Genomic DNA, 20,067 nt, shown 5'->3' with positions numbered 1-20,067 from the left:
TCCATGTACATTCATATTGACAATATACACTTGGTTTTTGAAATCAAAGGAGAAAAAAATCTGGTTGTATTTCTTTTTCATGAATTAATTGTGTTTAATAAAAAAAAATGTATCCCTCATAATTCTGTAATTAACATATTATAATCAACAAATGATCTAAAAAAAAGAAAATATTTTCTAACTTTTAGTGACAATTGATTTGTCACTAAAAATGCATATAAAGACAAAGTCCTGTTTTGTCGTCAACATCTTAGTATAAATAAGTCTCCTATCCAAGACTTTTGGCATACATCATGTACATTGTATAACAGTCATATTCAGGAGATAATAATTTTTATAGATCATAAAAAATATCTCTTCCTGTCACAATTTCAAACAACTTATAGACAAAATGATAGAAGGAGATGTGGGATACATTTCCACAAGACAGCATTCCAACAACACAACATAAGCATTTTTTTTAAAACTTCAATTTTTATGGGATCATCAAAACTTCATCTACAGTAATAAAAGCAGAACTTTCTAGATATTTATAGCAGAAAAAACCTCGTTTACAATACCAACAGCATTTTCATTATAATCATTCATTTCTAACATAGATATAACTTCTGAGAGTTTTTCATCATCATCTACATTAACCTCCTGAAGTTCTGTTCGTGGTTTCTTTACAGCCAGAGACGACTTAGATTTTGAAATTATGTTTGCAATAAATCCTTTAATTTGTGGTGGGTTAAGCCATTCTTGTTTTGTAAAAAGCTTGTTGCCATTTTCATCTGTTGCCTTCCTTAGCTCTTCTGACAAAGCAATAAAATCAGGACGTGAGCCAGTTTTTTCACATGATGCACAAATTTCTTGCAAGTAAGTTTTCACTTTATCTGAAAACCGTACATTTGCTCTCTTTGATTTCAAGCCCCAACCTCTTCTTGACTTTTCTCTCAAATTTACTGAAATTTCAACTTCATGACTTGCTTCCTGAATGACATTTTCATGGTACTTTTGCAAATCAATACATGAGGAAGAGTATATCTGAACTGCTGTATCCATAGAAGATATGGTATTTTTCCGGTAATTATGATTTCCTAAGAGTAAATGACGGTCAAGGTTATTTGATGAAGCAAACACTTTATCACATGAAAAGTCAGGGCAAGAGAAATATGCACTGGATGCAGAACTATTCATGCTGTTTTCTGACATAGGTTGATCCTCCTCTAAGGAAGGCTGCTGATCATGGGTATCTTCAATTCTGCTATCGGGAAATTTGTTAAGTTTGCCACAGATAGGTTGATCTTGTGCGAAAGGTTCCAAAACCTGAAATGATAGAAAAATATTATCATGTGAATAATTTTAGTATGATAAATTTTAATATTGTACAGAATTAAAGAAAAATAATAAACAGAAAATTCTGAAATCTATCAGAAAAGTATTGTTTTTGTCCAATTGCGTTCACTTATTTGGAATTTCATTAACAGTAAGGATAATAAATAAATCTGCCTCCTCCTCATTTGGTACAATTTCATTGCAGATTACAGTTACAGATTCAATTTATTGTCTAAAAACCAGAAAATATTTTCAACAAGAGTGCACACACTGAAATGTCTCGCCTTCTTTACAAATCATTGATATTATGTTGATAGTCCTAAATATAACATGTATAAAGCTCTATTCAGCTGTCACATACATGTAAACTCAACATTAACCAAGAAAACTAAACATTGATCAATAACTCATAAAAATTAGGCCAAGGTCATATGAACCATGCCAGGCAGTCATGTACAGCTAACAATTCTTCCATACAACAAATATAGTTGACCTTTTGCTTGTAAATTAAGAAAAAAAGACCAAAACACAAATACTCAACACAAAGCAATGAACTGTGAAATTGAGGTCAATGTCAAATAAAACCTGGGCAACTAACATAAAGATCATAAAATATTTCCATAGACCAAATATAGTTGACCTATTGCATATAGTATTAGAAAAATAGACCATAACTCAAAAACTTACATTTGACCACTGAACAATGAAAATGAGTTCAAGGTCAGATGACACCTTCCAGCTAGACATGTACACCTTACAATCATTTCATACACCAAATATAGTAGACCTATTGCATATAGCATGTAAAGTATGAGTAAAACAGACCAAAACACAAAAACTTAACTATAACCACTGGACCATGAAAATGAGGTCAAGGTCAGATGACACCTGCTGGTTGGACATATATGCATGTACAACTTACAGTCCTTTCATACACCAAATATACTAGACCTATTGCTTATAGTATCTGAAATATGGACTTGATCACCAAAACTTAACCATGTTCACTGATCCATGAAATGAGGTCGAGGTCAAGTGAAAACTGTCTGACGGACATGAGGACCTTGCAAGGTACGCACATACTAAATATAGTAATCCTATTACTTATAATAAGACAGAATTTTACATTACAAAAAATCTTAACTTTTTTTCGAGTAGTCACTAAACCATGAAAATGAGGACAAGGACATTGGACATGTCACTGACGGAAAATTTGTAACATGAGGCATCTTTATACAAAGTATGAAGCATCCAGGTCTTCCACCTTTTAAAATATAAAGCTTTTAAGAAGTTAGCTAACACCGTCGCAGCCGCCGCCAGATCACTATCCCTATGTCAAGCTTTCTGCAGGCTCAACAAAAATAGTTCATCAGCTCTGATTTTCAAAACACTATTAAAACTTTGTAGACAAATTAAACACTTAAAGTTTTGGTATAAAAACATGTCCTGTTTGAAAATGCAACTTGAAAGAAAATGATGATAGATCAACTGTTTTATTTTCATTTTTAGCTCACCTGGCCCGAAGGGCCAAGTGAGCTTTTCTCATCACTTGGCGTCTGTCGGCGTCCGTCGTCGTCGTCGTTAACTTTTACAAAAATCTTCTCCTCTGAAACTACTTGGCCACAATCATCATTGGGGTATCTAGTTTAAAAAATGTGTCCAACGACCCGGCCAACCATCCAAGATGGCCGCCATGGCTAAAAATAGAACATTGGTGTAAAATGCAGTTTTTGGCTTATAACTCAAAAACCAAAGCATTTAGAGCAAATCTGAGAAGAGGTAAAATTGTTATTCAGGTCAAGATTTATTTGCTCTAAATTTTTCAGATGAATCAGACAACCCGTTGTTAGGTTGATGCCCTTGAATTGGTAATTTTAAGGAAATTTTGCTGTTTTTGGTTAATATCTTGAATATAATTATAGATAGAGATAAACTTTAAACAGCAATATTGTTCAGCTGAGTAAGATTTACAAATAAGTCAATAAGACCAAAATGGTCAATTGACCTCCTAAGGAGTCATTGCCCTTTATAGTCAAATTTTCACCATCATTTTCCACTGAAACTAACCTGACCAAGTTTATTATAGATACAGATAATTGTAAGCAGCAAGAATGTTTAGTAAAATAAAATCTACAAACACATCACTATCACCAAAACACAATTTTGTCATGAATCCACCTGTGTCCGTTGTTTAATATTCACATAGACCAAGGTGAGCGACACAGGCTCTTTAGAGCCTCTAGTTTTTAATTACTATTACTGTCTCATTGGCATATATACCACAATCTAATCATTTTTAGTCCTATATATAATTTTTTAATAATTTTAATTTGTGTGTTTAAATCCTACATGTTTCTTACCTCCAGTTTATATACTCTTTCTATTGAAATAGTTTCACTACACTGGGTACTGGTCTTTATAACATGTCCCTCACCAACTTTATAAGCTTTTCTTGCTATAATACCATCATTTTCAAAATTAAAGTTGTTGTAAGTGCTTATCCCTGGCATTCTGATCTTTGTTTTAGGTTCATCATCTGCATTTACTGTAACAATACACGATTGTGTCCCTTTTACTCCACCATAACTGTCAAGTGCTAATTTCATACTCCTTGGGTTTAAAACATCATGACCTTCATTTGCATATTTAAAAATGTGCATGCGACAAGATCCAGTTTTACTGTCACACAAATCCTTGCCTGATTGGGCCTCACTGAAGTTATATTCTGCCACTTTGATGGGAAACTGACCATTGTTCTGTTGAATGAAGGCAAGAAGATTAGTACAATGGTAACAAGCTGCGTTATCACTTTTCAAGAACACCTCTTTTAGTGTTGGTCTGGTAGATTTTATGTTTGTTAACAGGTGCAGAATGATATTTGCCACAGAAAACCAACCCTGTGACCCATTCTCAAGGATATGAACATAACACTGAAGATCAAATTCTTCATTTTCAGACTTAGTGACTAGACAAGATATATGCCAGCTGATACCTTTCTTACCAAAAAAATCAGATTGTGTTTCACGGAATTGATAAGGCAGGAATTTCATAGCCCAGTCTAAAATAACAAGACCTTGTTCAGCATGAAGATTTTTCAAGACACTTGTTCTAGCTTGATCTTGATGTATTGTTCTAAGAATGTGCTTTTTCCAATCAACAAGGCTCTTCTCTGAATTGTCTAATTCATATGTCAATTCTTCGACAATTTGGTCTGAAATGTTTGTACTTATATCATTAAGTTTTATTCTTATCTGAGGCACACAGCTCTCAACCAATGAGCACTTCTGGCATGAAGTTTCATGTGAATGTTCACAAGCAGTAGCAAATTTTGCATCACCAGGGTCACTGAGAGCAAACACTGTACAATGATCTTCACAGCCATCCAGTTTGTGTAAGTGAGTTTTGTATTCAAATTTCATAAATGTGTTTACCATATGTAAAATGTTAGTCAGTTTCTTTGATTCAGGATATGTGACTCCAAAAGTCTCTAATTTGGTAAGCAGTTTCAGTAAGGTATCAATTGCCCCCATTCCTAAGGCAGTAATATTATCCAGGCCTTGTAATGATTTCTGTTTGGAAGCATGACATACATTTAAAATTCTATACAAAGAAGCCCTGCTAAAAGTATCAAATCCACTGTCTTTGCAATAACTCAGGTAAGTATCAATGAGTCTTGCATCTATAACATTTCTTATGACTTTAGGAACCTTTATCTTTTCTTTAGATGACATTTTTAGTATTGTTTCTCCAAATCCAACAATGTTAGAGTAAATGGGATTGAGAATAAATTCAACAAAGTGACTCACTTTTGGCTTTGATAATTTCATCCGGTAAATTTTAGGTTGATTTAGAATAGTTCCAGGTCCACTAACAAGTGCATGTTTTCTAGCATTATCTATCTTGTTGATGGTAAGTCCTGGAATCAAGGTTTGCAGCTCTGTCTTTGTGTGATTGTTTACAATTATGGAAAGAATTTGGGTTTGGGTTCTACTATCAGAAGTGTTTTCAAATGCTTCCATCACGCTAGCTGTCATGTTATCTAATTTGATTTCTTGTGTAGAATTTATTTGTATGTTCTCCAATAAAATGTCTTCCTGGCAGGGTGCCATGATACTCAGAACAAGTTCGATACATTCCCGGGCTTTTTTTGTATAATAAGATCTTGCACTCTTACTTGTTTCTTCCCACTTTTTTGTTAATTGGCTAGTGATTGGCTCAAACGATTCAGAAAGTATTTTCATTGCTGCATTTAACTTTTCTCTTGGTGTTTTCTGCAACTCGTACCAATCCTGGCTACTGTTTTGAGTATTACCTGTAATTAAAATTTTAAAATATATGCATGATTTTTTTTTTACATTGTCATTAAATTCATTTTATAGCTGACTATGCCAAATGGGCATTGCTCATTGTTGAAGGTCGTACGGTGACCGATAGTTATTAATTTCTGTGTCATTTTGGTCTCTTGTGGAGAGTTGTCTCATTGGTAATCATGCCACAACTTCTGTGACTTTACACTAATTTTTCTTTATATATTTATACTAAGGATTATTATGATATTCATATTTGTAAAGTCTATACCAGGCTTGTTTTTACATTGAAATATGATTGTTTTATTGATTCAGCAATTTTTATGTTTATAAAGGGGTATAACTCAAGAACAGTAAAAGTGATGCCAACCAATTTCAAACTTGATCTGTATCATGTTATAATAAGCATTGTGTATAAGTTTCATAACATTTGGTCGATGTAAACTAAAGTTAAGGAATGGAAACTAAAATTTCAGCAATTGTTTTGTTTATAAAGTTGCATAACTCATAACTCAAATGTTTAGTGGCGATTGATACGCATATTACTCTGTTATGTACTAGACTAACAATCTGAGTATGATTTTTTTTAAACATTCAAATGCAAAAGGTAACAGTCCACAAGAAGACATGTCACATTACCTACACATAATATTCTAACTCCAAGCTGACCAGTCTTCACTTTTACTTCTAGATGTTGTGTGCTTAGTGAAATAGTTGATTTAATTAATGGTGGATAGATGTGTAATTAGCTATTTCATACCACATCTTCTTATTTTATATACCAATTTTAATCTTATATATATGTGTAATTGTTGAGTACTGTACCTGCAATACTAGAAAACTTGTCACTTTGACTTTCCTCTGTATCCATACTGTATATGTTTTGGGAATTTATTTCTTGGCCTGAAATAAAAAAGAATATCATATCACCAACAATACTTGATCAAATGACAACAAATTTTCCCAACTGTCAGGCAGTTTTTGCCATTAGAAAGAAAAATATTTCAAATTGTCTAGAAACCTTTTTGAAAATATATTTTTATATAAATTGTTGTTCATAATAATTTCTCATTGATATTAATTAACATCTGTGAGCATTAAAATATCAATGTTATTGTAAAAGCCAAAAGAGAATTATGGCATAGCCTTACTGACAATCACTCATTTTTAAAGAAATATACCATTTATCATGGTTATCGTGTAATTTAGATTTTTGGTATTGGACCATATAATGTAAAAATCCAATTATTTTTTTAGGTTCTTAGACCACATTCATTAAAGTTCAGAAACATATTCTTTGTCAACTATTTAATCACAATACATATACATGTATTGCTGTATCAAGCTTGAATGTTGTGTCCTTACTTGTCAAACTTTGCAGGGTTTGACCTCTGCAGTCGTATAAAGCTGCACCCTGCAGAGCATCTGGTTTGAATTTGAATGAATAAACTGTCCTAAGTGTTATTTATTGTTATATGTTAATTACCATTTGAAGTCTGCGAAAATGAATCTTCCGGCAATGAATAGGTCTTGCTGCATGCTGAAAATCTCATGAACTGATCTAAAAAAGATAAAGAACAAAATATTAAGGATTTTCATTCACTGTATTTATTCAGTTAGGTCTATATCATGTATATCTCAGAAGCTTTTTAACAATTATAATATAATTGGTGAACGTTATACATATATTATAATTCAAACTGTTCTGTATTAAGGTTCTTTTTAATCTTGATTTCATTCAGAAAGTGCAATTTTGAGAGTTTTGTCATAAATTTACTATCAAATCTGTCTGTTTAACAAAATCAGGATAGGCATTTTGAGACATAATAAAAAGGTTGGTAAGGAAACAAAATTTGTATAGGACAAAGTGATGACTGGATTAGCCTGATTAGAAAGTTTAAAAATGAGAATTTTCTAAACATTAAAGTGTTGAAGGACCAGTGTGTAAAAGATTTTTTTTCAAATCATGAAAGAAAAATTAGCAAACTTATCTTCCAAGATATTTGGAAAAAACTCTTGTTTGTGCCACTTTATATAATTAGAAGAAATAATTTAATGATTATTGATACTGAACAAAAAATAATTTAAAAGATGATATAGATGGTGATTCATTCTTCAAGATACATGTACATTTAAATTATTTCTCACTATTATCAATTACATTTATTTTATTATTTTGTTTATCAATGAAACTAGGAACTTTACAAAATGTTGCCTTTTTATTCACAAACCACCAAAAGGGATATTAGTATTATAATTACAATAAGACAGCAACCTTACATGCCTTATGAAACAAACAGAAGACATGCAGTTTTTATGGTTTTATTTTATCTACATGACTTAAATCTCTTTTGAATTACATTAAATTTGTTCTTACCTTGACCTTTTACTTCTTTAAAATAGATACTATGTGGTAAAGGTTTTTCCCATTGTTGAAGGCCATACATTGACCTAAAATTGTTAATTGTAACCATAACATCATTTGGTATTTTGGGGGAGTGGTCTGATTGGCAATCATTCCACATCCTCCCATGTTTAAATATAACATTAGCTGTAGACATATTCCGACCTTCAATATAGGTTGGAATATAAATTTAACATTTTGTTAAAAAAATCAATAAAATATATTACCTATATCTCTCTGTATGATTTTTTTGCCTTCTTCAGATCTTGGCAAATGCTTCCGCCTACATGCATTACAAATTCCTGAAAAAAATTTCAAAACATTTTTGTTGTTTTATATGACAATGTATGAATATGATAAATATAAAAAAGTACAATATTTGTTTAAACAGGTTATTGTAATTTGTCAATTTCTACATTAATTAAAATTAATCTAAACACCACCATTTCATAAATTTTCTAATAATACATTTGTGTAAAAATAACAAGGAAAGGGCAAGGGGGGGAGGGGATTATGTAAAAAAGAAATTAGGGAAGCAAGTGTGTAACAAGAATGGAAATAATTTGTTGTTGCCATTGCCACTTGAAATACATGTATATAAGCTGGACTATTCAAACACGTTAAACATTGTTGAAAAGGAATATTGATTTTCAATATATACCCCTTCACTCAATGCCAATCCATCCCAAACCCTTATCTATGGAGGAGGAACAAGATACTTAAGTCAGTGGTCTATTCCTTATTGTTATCATACATAGTAACATTTACATGTATATTGAAAATAAAAAAATGGATTATACAAGTATTATTTTTTAATTTTAGTTTCTTGTGTACAATTTGGAGTTTTAAGTATGACTTACATTAATAATTCTGACATCTGACTCAGACTTCTCTTGAAATGAATTATAATGTGTGTATTGTTATGCGTTTACATTGGCCAGAGGTACATGTACATGTATAGGGGAGTGTTGACCGAGATCTCATAAACATGTTTAACCACGCCCCATTTAAGTGCCTGTCCAAAGTCAGGAGCCTCTGATAAACATAGATCAAAGTATGTATTCTTCTTCAAATATCAAAATAACAGTTTTTTTACTGTTTTATATCACAATTACAAGTAAATAAAAGTAAATGATTTACAGCTAATTTCCTACAGCATACATGTATATAGAGCAGGACTTTAGATAGCTTGCTTACTTTGTTTTTATAATGTACAATCATTAGGATAACACCCAATTAAATTCAAATATAGTATGTACACAGGTTAAACTATGCCTATATCATTGTACATGTATTGTTTAAAGATGTCAACATGGTCAATCTTATTTACAAATCTTGTTCAAAGAATTTTACAAACATAGCAAGCAAGCCAACCAAAGTTTTGCTTTACATGCATTAGGAAACTAGCTGTAATAATAGATGCATATATGTATAAACATCTGTAATGTAATTTTATTATTTGGGGAATCCATTATTTATATGGTTGTGCACCAGGCTCTGATTCTGACCAATGATAATACATGTATACTAAATATACATGTACATTGAACATGTTTATTGTTGTAATTATCAGCTGTCAGTCTGTAACTGATTTTTATTAATCCCTTGGCTTTACCAGGGCTGTGTCATTTGTGAAATAATAATATTATTGTTTGTTGTGTTTTGTCCAGTTTAAAAAAACACAACTACATTGTACAATGTATCTAAGTCACAACTACAAAATGTATGGGTAAATCCTACTTCTAAATAATAATTATGATAGATACAGAGCTAGCCTACATGTATAAAATTTGCAAGGTTGACAGTATACTGTTCCCTAATCACATTCATGACATTAAAGGTTAAATAAAAAAAAACTTTTACATTTCAAATCTATTTAATTTTAAACATATTTATTTATAGTGGATTGGGAAACAAGTTTTACAACTTATATTAATCCCTTTCCACTTTGCGGGTGCGAGTGCTGCCTTGTAGCGGCATTAGCCTACTCTTTTTCGAAATCTACAAGGGTGTCTTTAACGTGCAAGAGATATGGCTCTCTCTTAACACGGGTCAGCCATTTATCGTCCCCGTCCGACGGACTATCATCGTTTCCTCAAGACCATACTCGCAAATGGTGTCAAGGGAGAGCCGAAAATTGAGTTCCTGAAATTTTCATCCCAATCGGGAATCGAACCAGGAACCTTTGTGTTAGTAGTCCGATGCACTAACCACTACACCACGGCTCTCAAATTTCAAATCTATTATGTTATATGCCTCAAAGGCCTAGTTATCATGGTTATTCTTTTATTCTGATTGCACCTTTGATTATAAACATTTGTATTTACATGTAGCAATTTAGGATTTTTCGCCTGACAAGAGTGCAGAGCTGTCAATTCACTTGTAACAAAATTGTACACTCCTCATATAACATGCATAATAAAACAGCAAAAGAAGAAAGACAATCATTCTGGGAGGAAGTCTTTACACCTGATATTCTATACTTTTTGTGTTTAGTCTATGTATACAACTTTTGCATGCTATTTAATAATTTATATATAATGGAGACATACATGTACATGTATCATATATGTACATGTACATAGTCCAAATAATTATGACGTCTGGCAAGGCTATTTTTTTTTTCTAGGACGCCTTCCTACGACAAAGGCTTCCCAGAAAAAAAATAAAAAAGCCTTGCCAGACGTCATAATTATTTGGACTAATATGTACACTGAGGTCATTACCTGATCACTGAGTGATGTTCATATAATTCACATGAAAATATTTATCCTTACCTGCACCAATAGGAATATAGACTCCACTTTCCATCCATATTTCTTTTGCAACTTGTACCTGGATACCTCTTTCAACTTTAGCATGGCTATTTGTTGGGTGGAATGTTGACTGGCATCTTCTTTGTTGTCTTCTCCAATAAATCCCCAGATTGTCCCTATGCTTGGGACAAATATACTTCTCTAGAGTAGAGGAATCCAGTGAAAAATGCCCATATCTATACAAAATAAGAAGGCCCTCTGGTATCTGTAAATCTGTGTCACAGGATAACCCACGAAGATGCTGTGATACTGGCTTCTCACATTTCAAAATGTGTATGACCTCCTCAGATGAAGCATAATATTGGGAGCTACCACAGGGAGAATTATTTTTGAAGGAACATTGTTGTGACATATTAGTATAATACCATTATCTATGTTTTACTGTGTAGATAGTCTCTCTATATGTATAATTGTAAATACTTTCAGCATCTGTGATCATCTGTGATAACTTTGGCTTTCTCAACTAATCTGCTTTACGTTACTTCTTTTTTGAAGAAGTTATATTAGGGGAGATAACTCTAAGATAACTTTCTTTAAAAGATCCCCATGTAGTTGGGATATCTTTAAGGTTCGATCGTGAGGAAAGTATTTAAACAAAGAATAAACCCTTTAAACAATCCTTTGTCATTAATTAACATTTGTAATGAAAGGATTTGATAAATTGGATGAAAAATGTGTTTTTTACCACAAACCATAAAATTTTAATGGCAATTTTTTTCTTACATTTTTTTTTTCTGCTTTAAATAAAAAAAATCCTAGTGAAATGTTTATGGGATTATTTTTTGAAACATTTTGAAACGTATGGCTAAAAAAAAATCAGCTAATATCATAGATTGTGTTAAAAACATCCTTTAAATTTCATGTATTTCGCATCAATTCCCTTGAAACTTAACCTGTACAAAATACAGCCTATAATCAAATCACCAGCAAAAGCTATTAAACATCAATAATTTATCACATAATGACCCCTTCTAGCCAAAAATATTAATATTTAAAGCGTTACTTTGACAGAAACGAGTCTCAGAAAACACCTCTCGTATGCACTTCTCTAAACTGACACAACTTCCAAATATTGGCAAAGTTCCAATTTTCACACAACAGGCAAAACAATGAGTTTTTATTAATCTGTAACATACATTTTGTGATTCTATCATAGAATCTATCATTATATAATGTCAAAATAATATTTTTTCTTGGTTCAAAAATTGTGCGATTTCGATGAAATTCCAAAGATTTTCGGATTTCCCATTTGCTAAAAATAGAAACACGTGTTACTAAAAATAGCACAAACAGGTATAATTTGAAACACTTTCAAAGTGATGCCGAGTCATTTGACATTCCAACAAACAACACAAAAAAACAAATCTCAATAGTTGCTTCTGGACAATTTTTCAAATTTTGCATGGTTTTCTCTGAGATCAGCTCTTAAGTCAAACCTTAACACTACATTATGAAATTCGAGGAAGGCTAAAATTTATACACAACTTATTCTTCTCTTGATGTATAACAATTGTCTAATGCATCCAGATTTTAAAATTGTTCGTGTTCCATCAAAATGTTATCAGGAAAACATATATATCGAAAGACACTGTGTTAAGCGATTAGTTTAAAACAACTGCTTCTCAAACGACGAACTTTGAATGTTAAATGTCCTTGCCGTTACCGGTACAGTAACAATTGAACCAATATTTTTGTCATTTTATGTATCACACATACATGGTTCTATATACAACTATCTACGATTCGAATGCTCATTTCAACTTAACGTCGTTTCCGACTTATTCTTCACTTGATATATTACAATTAACCAATTCACGACATTTAAATTGTTTTTGTTTTTTTCAAATGCAATCAGGAACGCATACATAGAAATCAACACTATTCCGGGATCCATTTCTTCTCCTGCTTCAAACAAAGAACTTCTGATCGTAAAATATTTTTGACATAATCAGTACAGTAAGAAGTTCGTCAGTTCTTTATTATTTTAGTCATTGAATGTATATTACATACCTTTCTCTAGGGAACGACCATGTCTAAATAACACAATTGCCAGAAACTACGAAATGTTATTACAATGTAAATAACATTAAAGTTGGCCTAAAGTGCGTACAAAGCCCCACATTGAGGTAGTCAATGGAAGCTAACAATGATATAAAAATAGCAAAACGAACGTCCATATAAGGCGATTCGATGACGAAAATAACTCATTAAATGATTCCTTTGATCCATATTACAGTCGTTTCCGCCTTACTATTCTCAAGAAAGATAACAATTGTCAAATGTGTAACGTCGGAAGCCTACATACATTAAGTAAGAGACAGGCCATGTGTACATATTAACATACTTTAATATAATATAATGCTAGAGCTAAGTAATCAACACCAACACATAAAGCAATACGACGCGACCTTATCTGATATGTCCATCAACACAACACAACACGTGGAATTGTATAGATATTTAAGAATGAATGAAAGATAATATATTACAAAATGAATGCAGTTTAAATTGTTCTTGTTTTTCTTTTAATACAATCAGAAACAAAAAGATACACTGTTTCAATATTGATTGATTTAATTATTTAGCTGCTTCAAACGAAGAACTTTAGATTGTAAAATATGTCTGACGTGATCAGTACAGAAACAATTTCATCAAGATTTTTGATAACCTTGTCATTTAATGGGATGGTGTAAAAGGCAATACAGAGATACAAGATACGAGATACGAGATACAGCGATACGAGAAATGAGATACGAGATATGAGAAACAATTATAAGTAATATGAAAAAAATAAGTCAAGTGTGTTGAACTACACTAATTTCATTTAGACAAACTGTTAAAATTGTAAACTCTGGGAACTAATAGATAAATTTGTCAACATCAATTTAAAACACAAGCATTACAATAAATAAAAGCTTCTGAAGATTATACACTTTAATTTTATTTGAGGTTATTGGCCTGTGCCATAATTTGATACTACCATGGTCAAACATAAAAATTCTTTAGTGATTTATTTATTTAAAACGGATAAACATCTTGTTAATTATATAAATGTAGACTATTTCAACATAGATTTTTAAATTGATTTCTTAATCATTTGTCATCTTATTTAAAAATAATAAAGTCATATTAATATTCACTATAACAATTATGTTTTTGTGTACCTTATAATTTGTAAAAGACTTTCTGTTTTCTACTGGAGTTAAAATGACACACACAAATACTTCTGTGGAATTTTATCTCATTCATCTTTGTGAAATTATGCTTTAATGAGTTATCTGTTAACTATTTTTTTCTTCACAATCATAAAAATTACCATTTAATAATTGGGTTAAAACTTATTTATAAGGGTCTGCAGTGTGGGGGTGGGGGTCTGTTATTCTGTAAACATTTAATTTTCACCCCTTTTTATACGACCGCAAAAAAATTGCGTTCGTATATTGCTATATATCACGTCGTCGTCGTCGTCCGTAGACAGATTGGTTTCCGGACAATAACTTTAGTTTAAGTGAATGGATCTCTATGAAACTTAAACAAAAGGTTCAATACCACAAAAGGAAGGTTTGGATTGTTTTGGGGGTAATGGTCTCAACCGTTCAGGAATAAGGGGCAAAAACAAGCATTTTTCTAATTTCTGGACAATGACTTGTGAATTTTTGATTGCTATGATATTGTACCACAAGGTTCAATACCACAAGTAGAAGGTTGAGATCGATTTTGGGGGTAATTGCCAAAACCGTTCAGGAATGAGGGGCCATAAAGGGGCCCAAAACAAGCATTTTTCTAGTTTTCAGACTATAACACGTGTTAAAGTGTATGGATATCTCTTAAATTGTACCACATTTTACAAATATAAAATTTCTTAACAAATTTGGGGGGAGGGGGGCAAACCTTTTTTTCTTCCTGATTTACGAAATTACCAGTTTTTTTGGGAAAAAAATTGGGGGTAAAATATTTTTAGGGGTGGGGGGGGCAATTTTGATTTTGTGTTGATGTGTATTCTGCATGATTTAAATGTTAAAGTTTCTTGAAGTAACATGTCCAAGTTTTCACCAGTTCTTTCCAGTGAATTTGACTACATGACGATAAATAACACATGCTATTAAACATATAATTTACAATGATAATTTTGATAATTTTCTTTAAATTTTAAGAAGGGGAAATTGTGTAAACATTTAACGTTTAGCGTTTTCTTTTATTAATTATTAATTATTCAATATTCATTATATTTTTATACCACACATTTCTCTAATCTTCATTTTGTTTGCCGTTATTCTCTTATCTTCATTTTTTGAAGAGCATTATTCTTTATTCATTTAACCCCATCCATATATTACAGCTATCTAGATGCACAATGATAAAACTTGGCTAACATGGGTATAAACATGTTAAACCCAGCCTTTTTTAACCTGTCCTAAGTCCGGAACCTCTACCCTTTGCAAGTCTTGCATGTTTTTTTTTAGTTTAGTTCATCTGTAATGTTTTTGTGTACATTTGGAGCTTGGTCAAACTCGCCTATGAGTACATGAGTTCCCGCTGTGTTGAATATTGTGGTCAGGTTGTTGTCTCTTTGACACATTCCCTGCTTCCATTCTTTTATTCTATTACAGAAAGCTCCAATTTTTTGGGGATAATTTCTCATAAAGTATTATAAATTATGTTAAATCGTCATTTTTTAATTTCTACTAATAATTTCATTGGTCCCAACCTGTGTGATGAAAACTTGTAGGAGTGTTTAGCCCTTTTATGATTGAACATTGCTGGTTGCGGGATCAGCAGAACAAGACTGACAATTTTAGAAAAATCTGACAAACCAGGTCTTTTTGAACTATTGACCCTGAAATATAACATTTTAGTTCATTTCTCAGTTTTGCATATCACGAAAACTATAAGAGCTTGAATAAAAGTAAATCATAAGAACAAGATAACCAAAGTCCAATAACTCTTCCATAAGACAATAAATTATAAAAACGAACGATACTTTAACTACATTCCGTCTGCCAAGGAAATTGGTCTCATTTGCACTACCACATCTTCTTACCATTATAATGTACATTGAGATTCCATCAATGACAAGTTATCGTCATAGGAATTCGGGAAGAAGAATACGAAGGACAAGAGAAAAATTTGATGCCCCTGTAACCTTTGACTATATGACTAATAAAAGTTTGGAAAAACATTTTGTTTAATGTATAAATCTGATACAAAGTGAAGGATATTTGAAATTTGTAAAAACAGAATGTACTTGACATGGTCAGTCACATCAGTACCATTATCTGGTCAATAAAATAACATGTTTGCATCATTATCATATACATTGGTCATAATCTCAGTACTGCTTTTGTTGTTTAGGAAGTGATGTAATATTGCCTTCTTTTTCTATGCACTGTGTAATTAACAATTTAGTTAATAAACATGTTTATAATGAAATTCCTAGCTCATGTTTGATTAGAGTTTTGTGGCTTTCTTGTAGTAAGCTCCTGATATCAGTTGAAATAACAATACTTTGAGGCTCAAAAGATGGATCTTTGTGTAGTACATACCTTTTCTGAGTATGGTAATGAACAAATTCTTTCTTGAATGACATTTTTAACAACCCTGCTTCATTTACATACTGTCTGAATTCCTTCCTAGCAATAACTATATCTTGCGGTTCTTCCGGTACCTCCATTATGTTTTGTCTGAATTTCTTACCGCAACCATAACAAACCATTATGCGTGTGTTCCTTAGAAAGCGAAAAATGTAATTGCTTTCTGCACTTTGATCTAATACAATACCATCTACTGTTGTCACTGTTGCTGTTGCATTAGATGTTTTGTGTCTTTTCCATGTAGACTTGTCAGTGGGCTTTTTCCCACCAGTAGACGGTAGTGTGCTGTTGACTGCTGCTGTCAATGTGAAGTTATTTTTGTTCCTGTTGCGCCAGGTTATAAACAAGTTTAACACTCCAATGTCTTCAGCCCCAGCAACTGCATGTTGGCATATTTTGTACAGTTTGTACATGTAACAATCGCATGAAACTCGACCTGATTTTCTTGTGTATTCAACATAGTGGCTTATTTTACTATTAGACATACTGGTCACACGTCGCGAGTCTTGCTGTCAAGGAACCTTACAAACTGCATGCTCAATTAATAGTATGTCACCTGCCTTTGACCACATATCTGTTAAAACTGATGCTGGAACATCAGAAAATGTACAGGACTCAGCTGGCTGACTAATACAAATGTTCTGATTTTTTTCTGCTACAACATTTACAATTTCTTTCTGCTGTACTTTACATCTGTTAACCTTTGCAATATGTCTTTTCCTCTGCTCAGATGTCCAGGTTGCCCATGTCTGCATTGGAACTTCCAGATGCTGATAGTCCCCTTTGAATCGGTAATTTCCTTCCTGTACAATTGCCATTTTTAGTTGATTTTCCTGTGATTCAACATAATCTTTAGCCTCTGTGATAAATTAAGGCAGTGTAAGGTTCTTCCCACAGACTTTTTGCATAGCATTGTTGATGCTTTCATTGTCATTGGTTGTATACCACTCCAAGGATGAAAGGTCAGCCTCAGATCTAATAGTTTGTATCATTGTTTGTTTAAAGGTTTCTTCCTGGTATGTCTTAAACCATTTCAAGAAACCTGGACTCATATTTTCCCATTTGTCCTTCAAAGAATTAACTTTGATATCAAACTCAGCATGTGTCAGACTATCTACCAACCCCAGAATTTTAATTGATGCACTTTCACTTTTCCCAAATATGTCTGCCAGTATCAGTGACCTGTTGTGCAGAGATACACCCATGTTGATTAATTTGTTCTGAATATTTTTCCTCATGTGGTTGAAACACCTTAACTGTGTATGTCTTTCAAACGCCATTAATGCGGCATTTGTTAGTGCTGATTCTCCATCACTACCAATCGCTTTGATGCATTTCAGTTCTTTCTCTGCAGAAATTAAAGTATGTAGTAGTTTCCGTCTTCTTATGAACACATATTGGTCCTACAAATACTGGACTTCTGTTAATCATATGTTTACCTGGGGTAATGTCTTGCAAAAGTGGATGTTTGTATGTTGTTATTGTTACATCAAAATTGCCGAAATGAAATGTAGGGTCAATGCACGTTAAGAACCCTTGCTACAACTCTTTGAGGTGTCCGTATGTGGCCTGTTGCAGGGCAAAATTTCTGTTCCTATCCAATGTACCCTCATTTTCCAGTGGCAGTCCAAATTTCCCCGACCATCATCCCAGATGCTCCCTATTATATCAACCTACCTATTGTATTTATTAACTTGTTCTCGTCCTGATTATGCATGACATATTTGCCACTGGACGGTAAGCAACCAACAATCAATCAATCAATCTTTAACGTTAAAATAACTCAATTTTATTATTGTAATTGTACTTCAATAACAAGATTCTTAACAGAACTAGTAATAATATATTTTATAAAATGTCTTCTACTATACTCCTCATAAAATTTGTTCCCATTGTAATTATTTCTAGTACATTATCCTGAACGATATTTTTTTAATTTTTAATGACAAAAAAAAATGAAAGGTTAATTTCTAGTATAAAACATGTTTCCACAATTGAATACTGAATTAATTAAAAATTTAAATGAATATATAATGTAACCAGCTAGCATGTAATTAAGTCTCAATAAAATCAGAATAAATCTCTTTTTAATGTCCGGTATTTTTGGAGTGCTTTTAAAGCCCGGATCTGTTCTGGTAAACTTTACCACATACTGTACACTGGTACCTATCCGGGTTTGTTTGACTTTTCACACGTTCTTCATATTTTTCATGAATTTAACCACAGGTGTCACATTTACTTGCGTACTCGGATTTCTTATTCCCACAAAGCCCTTGGTGAACATTTCGGCTGCTTTTGTACTGAAATTTCTTTTCACATTTGGAACATTCAAATTCATTTTCACCTTCACTGCCTGCCTTATGGTATTTAAAATCGCCCTTGTAATTGAATCCTTTGCCACAGTTGGGGCATATAAAAAACGGAAGTTGTTTGCATGACCTTTTTTATGATAAGCTAATCCAACCTTTGTTTTAAAAGTTATATTGCATGTTTTGCAGTCATGGGTTATATTTTAATGTACAGAACTAACGTTCCTGGCTAAGTCATATCCACTAAAAACAGTTTGCTTTACTCATTACACGCTAGTTTAAACATATTTATTTGTAGTGGATTGGGAAATAAGTTTTGTAACTTATATTAATCCTTTTCCACTTTGCGGGTGCGAGTGCTGCCTTGAAGCGGCATTAGCCTACTCTTTTTCGAAATCTACAAGGGTGTCTTTAACGTGCAAAAGATGTGGCTCTCTCTTAAAACGGGTCAGCCATTTATAGTCCCCTCCCGACGGACTATCATCTTTTCCTCAAGACCATACTCGCAAATGGTGTCAAGGGAGAGCCGAAAATTGAGTTCCTGAAATTTTCATCCCGAACGAGAATCGAACCAGAAACCTTTGTGTTAGTAGTCCGATGCACTAACCACTACACCACGGCGATGGTGATACCGATTTTCCATTTAACCATTATTAAAATTTTACATGAGAAAGAATGAAGAATTGTAGGAAAAGATTATGTTCCCGGCATTTGAGGATAAATCACGTTTCGAATACAGATTTATAAATAATTGATCTTCGAGTTGAACATATAACAGAAGACGATAGCGAAAAAAATGTCACATTTAGTATTGTGATCGACTTCTTAACATTGCAATGATTTTCACAGAAACAAGTATTATAACGTGTAGTTGGTCGCAGATATGACTGTATTTTTTACTTTGCTCCATGTTGAAGGTTTACGCTTTTCAAATGAAAAACGTAGAGAGCTGTTTCTATGATTTTTATTTTCGTGACGTATAGTATTTTCCTGTCCTATAATGATAAACTATGTCTTATCTTTTAGTTTAATGCACTCTGGAAAGCATACATGTAATATACGAACAAACTTATCACATCGACTTTAATATCAATTCTCTGTAAATATAAAAATGAGCTGGCCATGACATGATACAGAATTCCACCAAATTTGACCTCAATACATTTTATGTCTTAATTTTCTTAAAAGCAGGTTGTAAATCAAAGATATGTGGGATACCTGACATAATTTCGTCTCACAACAAAATATATGGAGGATGGTATGGGGTAAAGGCAGACAGAAATGTATCTTTGGAAAAAGTGAAAGAGATTCATGCTAGAACAG

At 32.5% G+C, this 20,067-nt stretch overlaps 1 protein-coding gene across 1 annotated transcript; it reads right to left on the bottom strand.

Moving 5' to 3' along the window:
• Positions 1-234: 234 nt before the first annotated feature.
• On the bottom strand, positions 235-8,335 carry LOC134718266 (uncharacterized). The gene is made up of 5 exons (XM_063580760.1): positions 8,256-8,335; positions 7,111-7,185; positions 6,450-6,527; positions 3,678-5,629; positions 235-1,308 (listed from the first exon to the last, which is right to left on the bottom strand). The coding sequence occupies exons 2-5, from the start codon at positions 7,175-7,177 to the stop codon at positions 523-525; spliced, it is 2,883 nt and encodes a 960-aa protein (XP_063436830.1). The 5' UTR covers positions 7,178-7,185; positions 8,256-8,335; the 3' UTR covers positions 235-522.
• Between the last annotated feature and the right edge of the window lie 11,732 nt (positions 8,336-20,067).

Source organism: Mytilus trossulus, chromosome 5, assembly GCF_036588685.1.
Source record: "Mytilus trossulus isolate FHL-02 chromosome 5, PNRI_Mtr1.1.1.hap1, whole genome shotgun sequence".
In the NCBI taxonomy this organism is placed as follows: Eukaryota; Metazoa; Mollusca; class Bivalvia; order Mytilida; family Mytilidae; genus Mytilus; species Mytilus trossulus.
The sequence above is the reverse complement of the archived record's forward strand: the minus strand, read 5'-3'. Positions and strand labels throughout refer to the sequence as shown.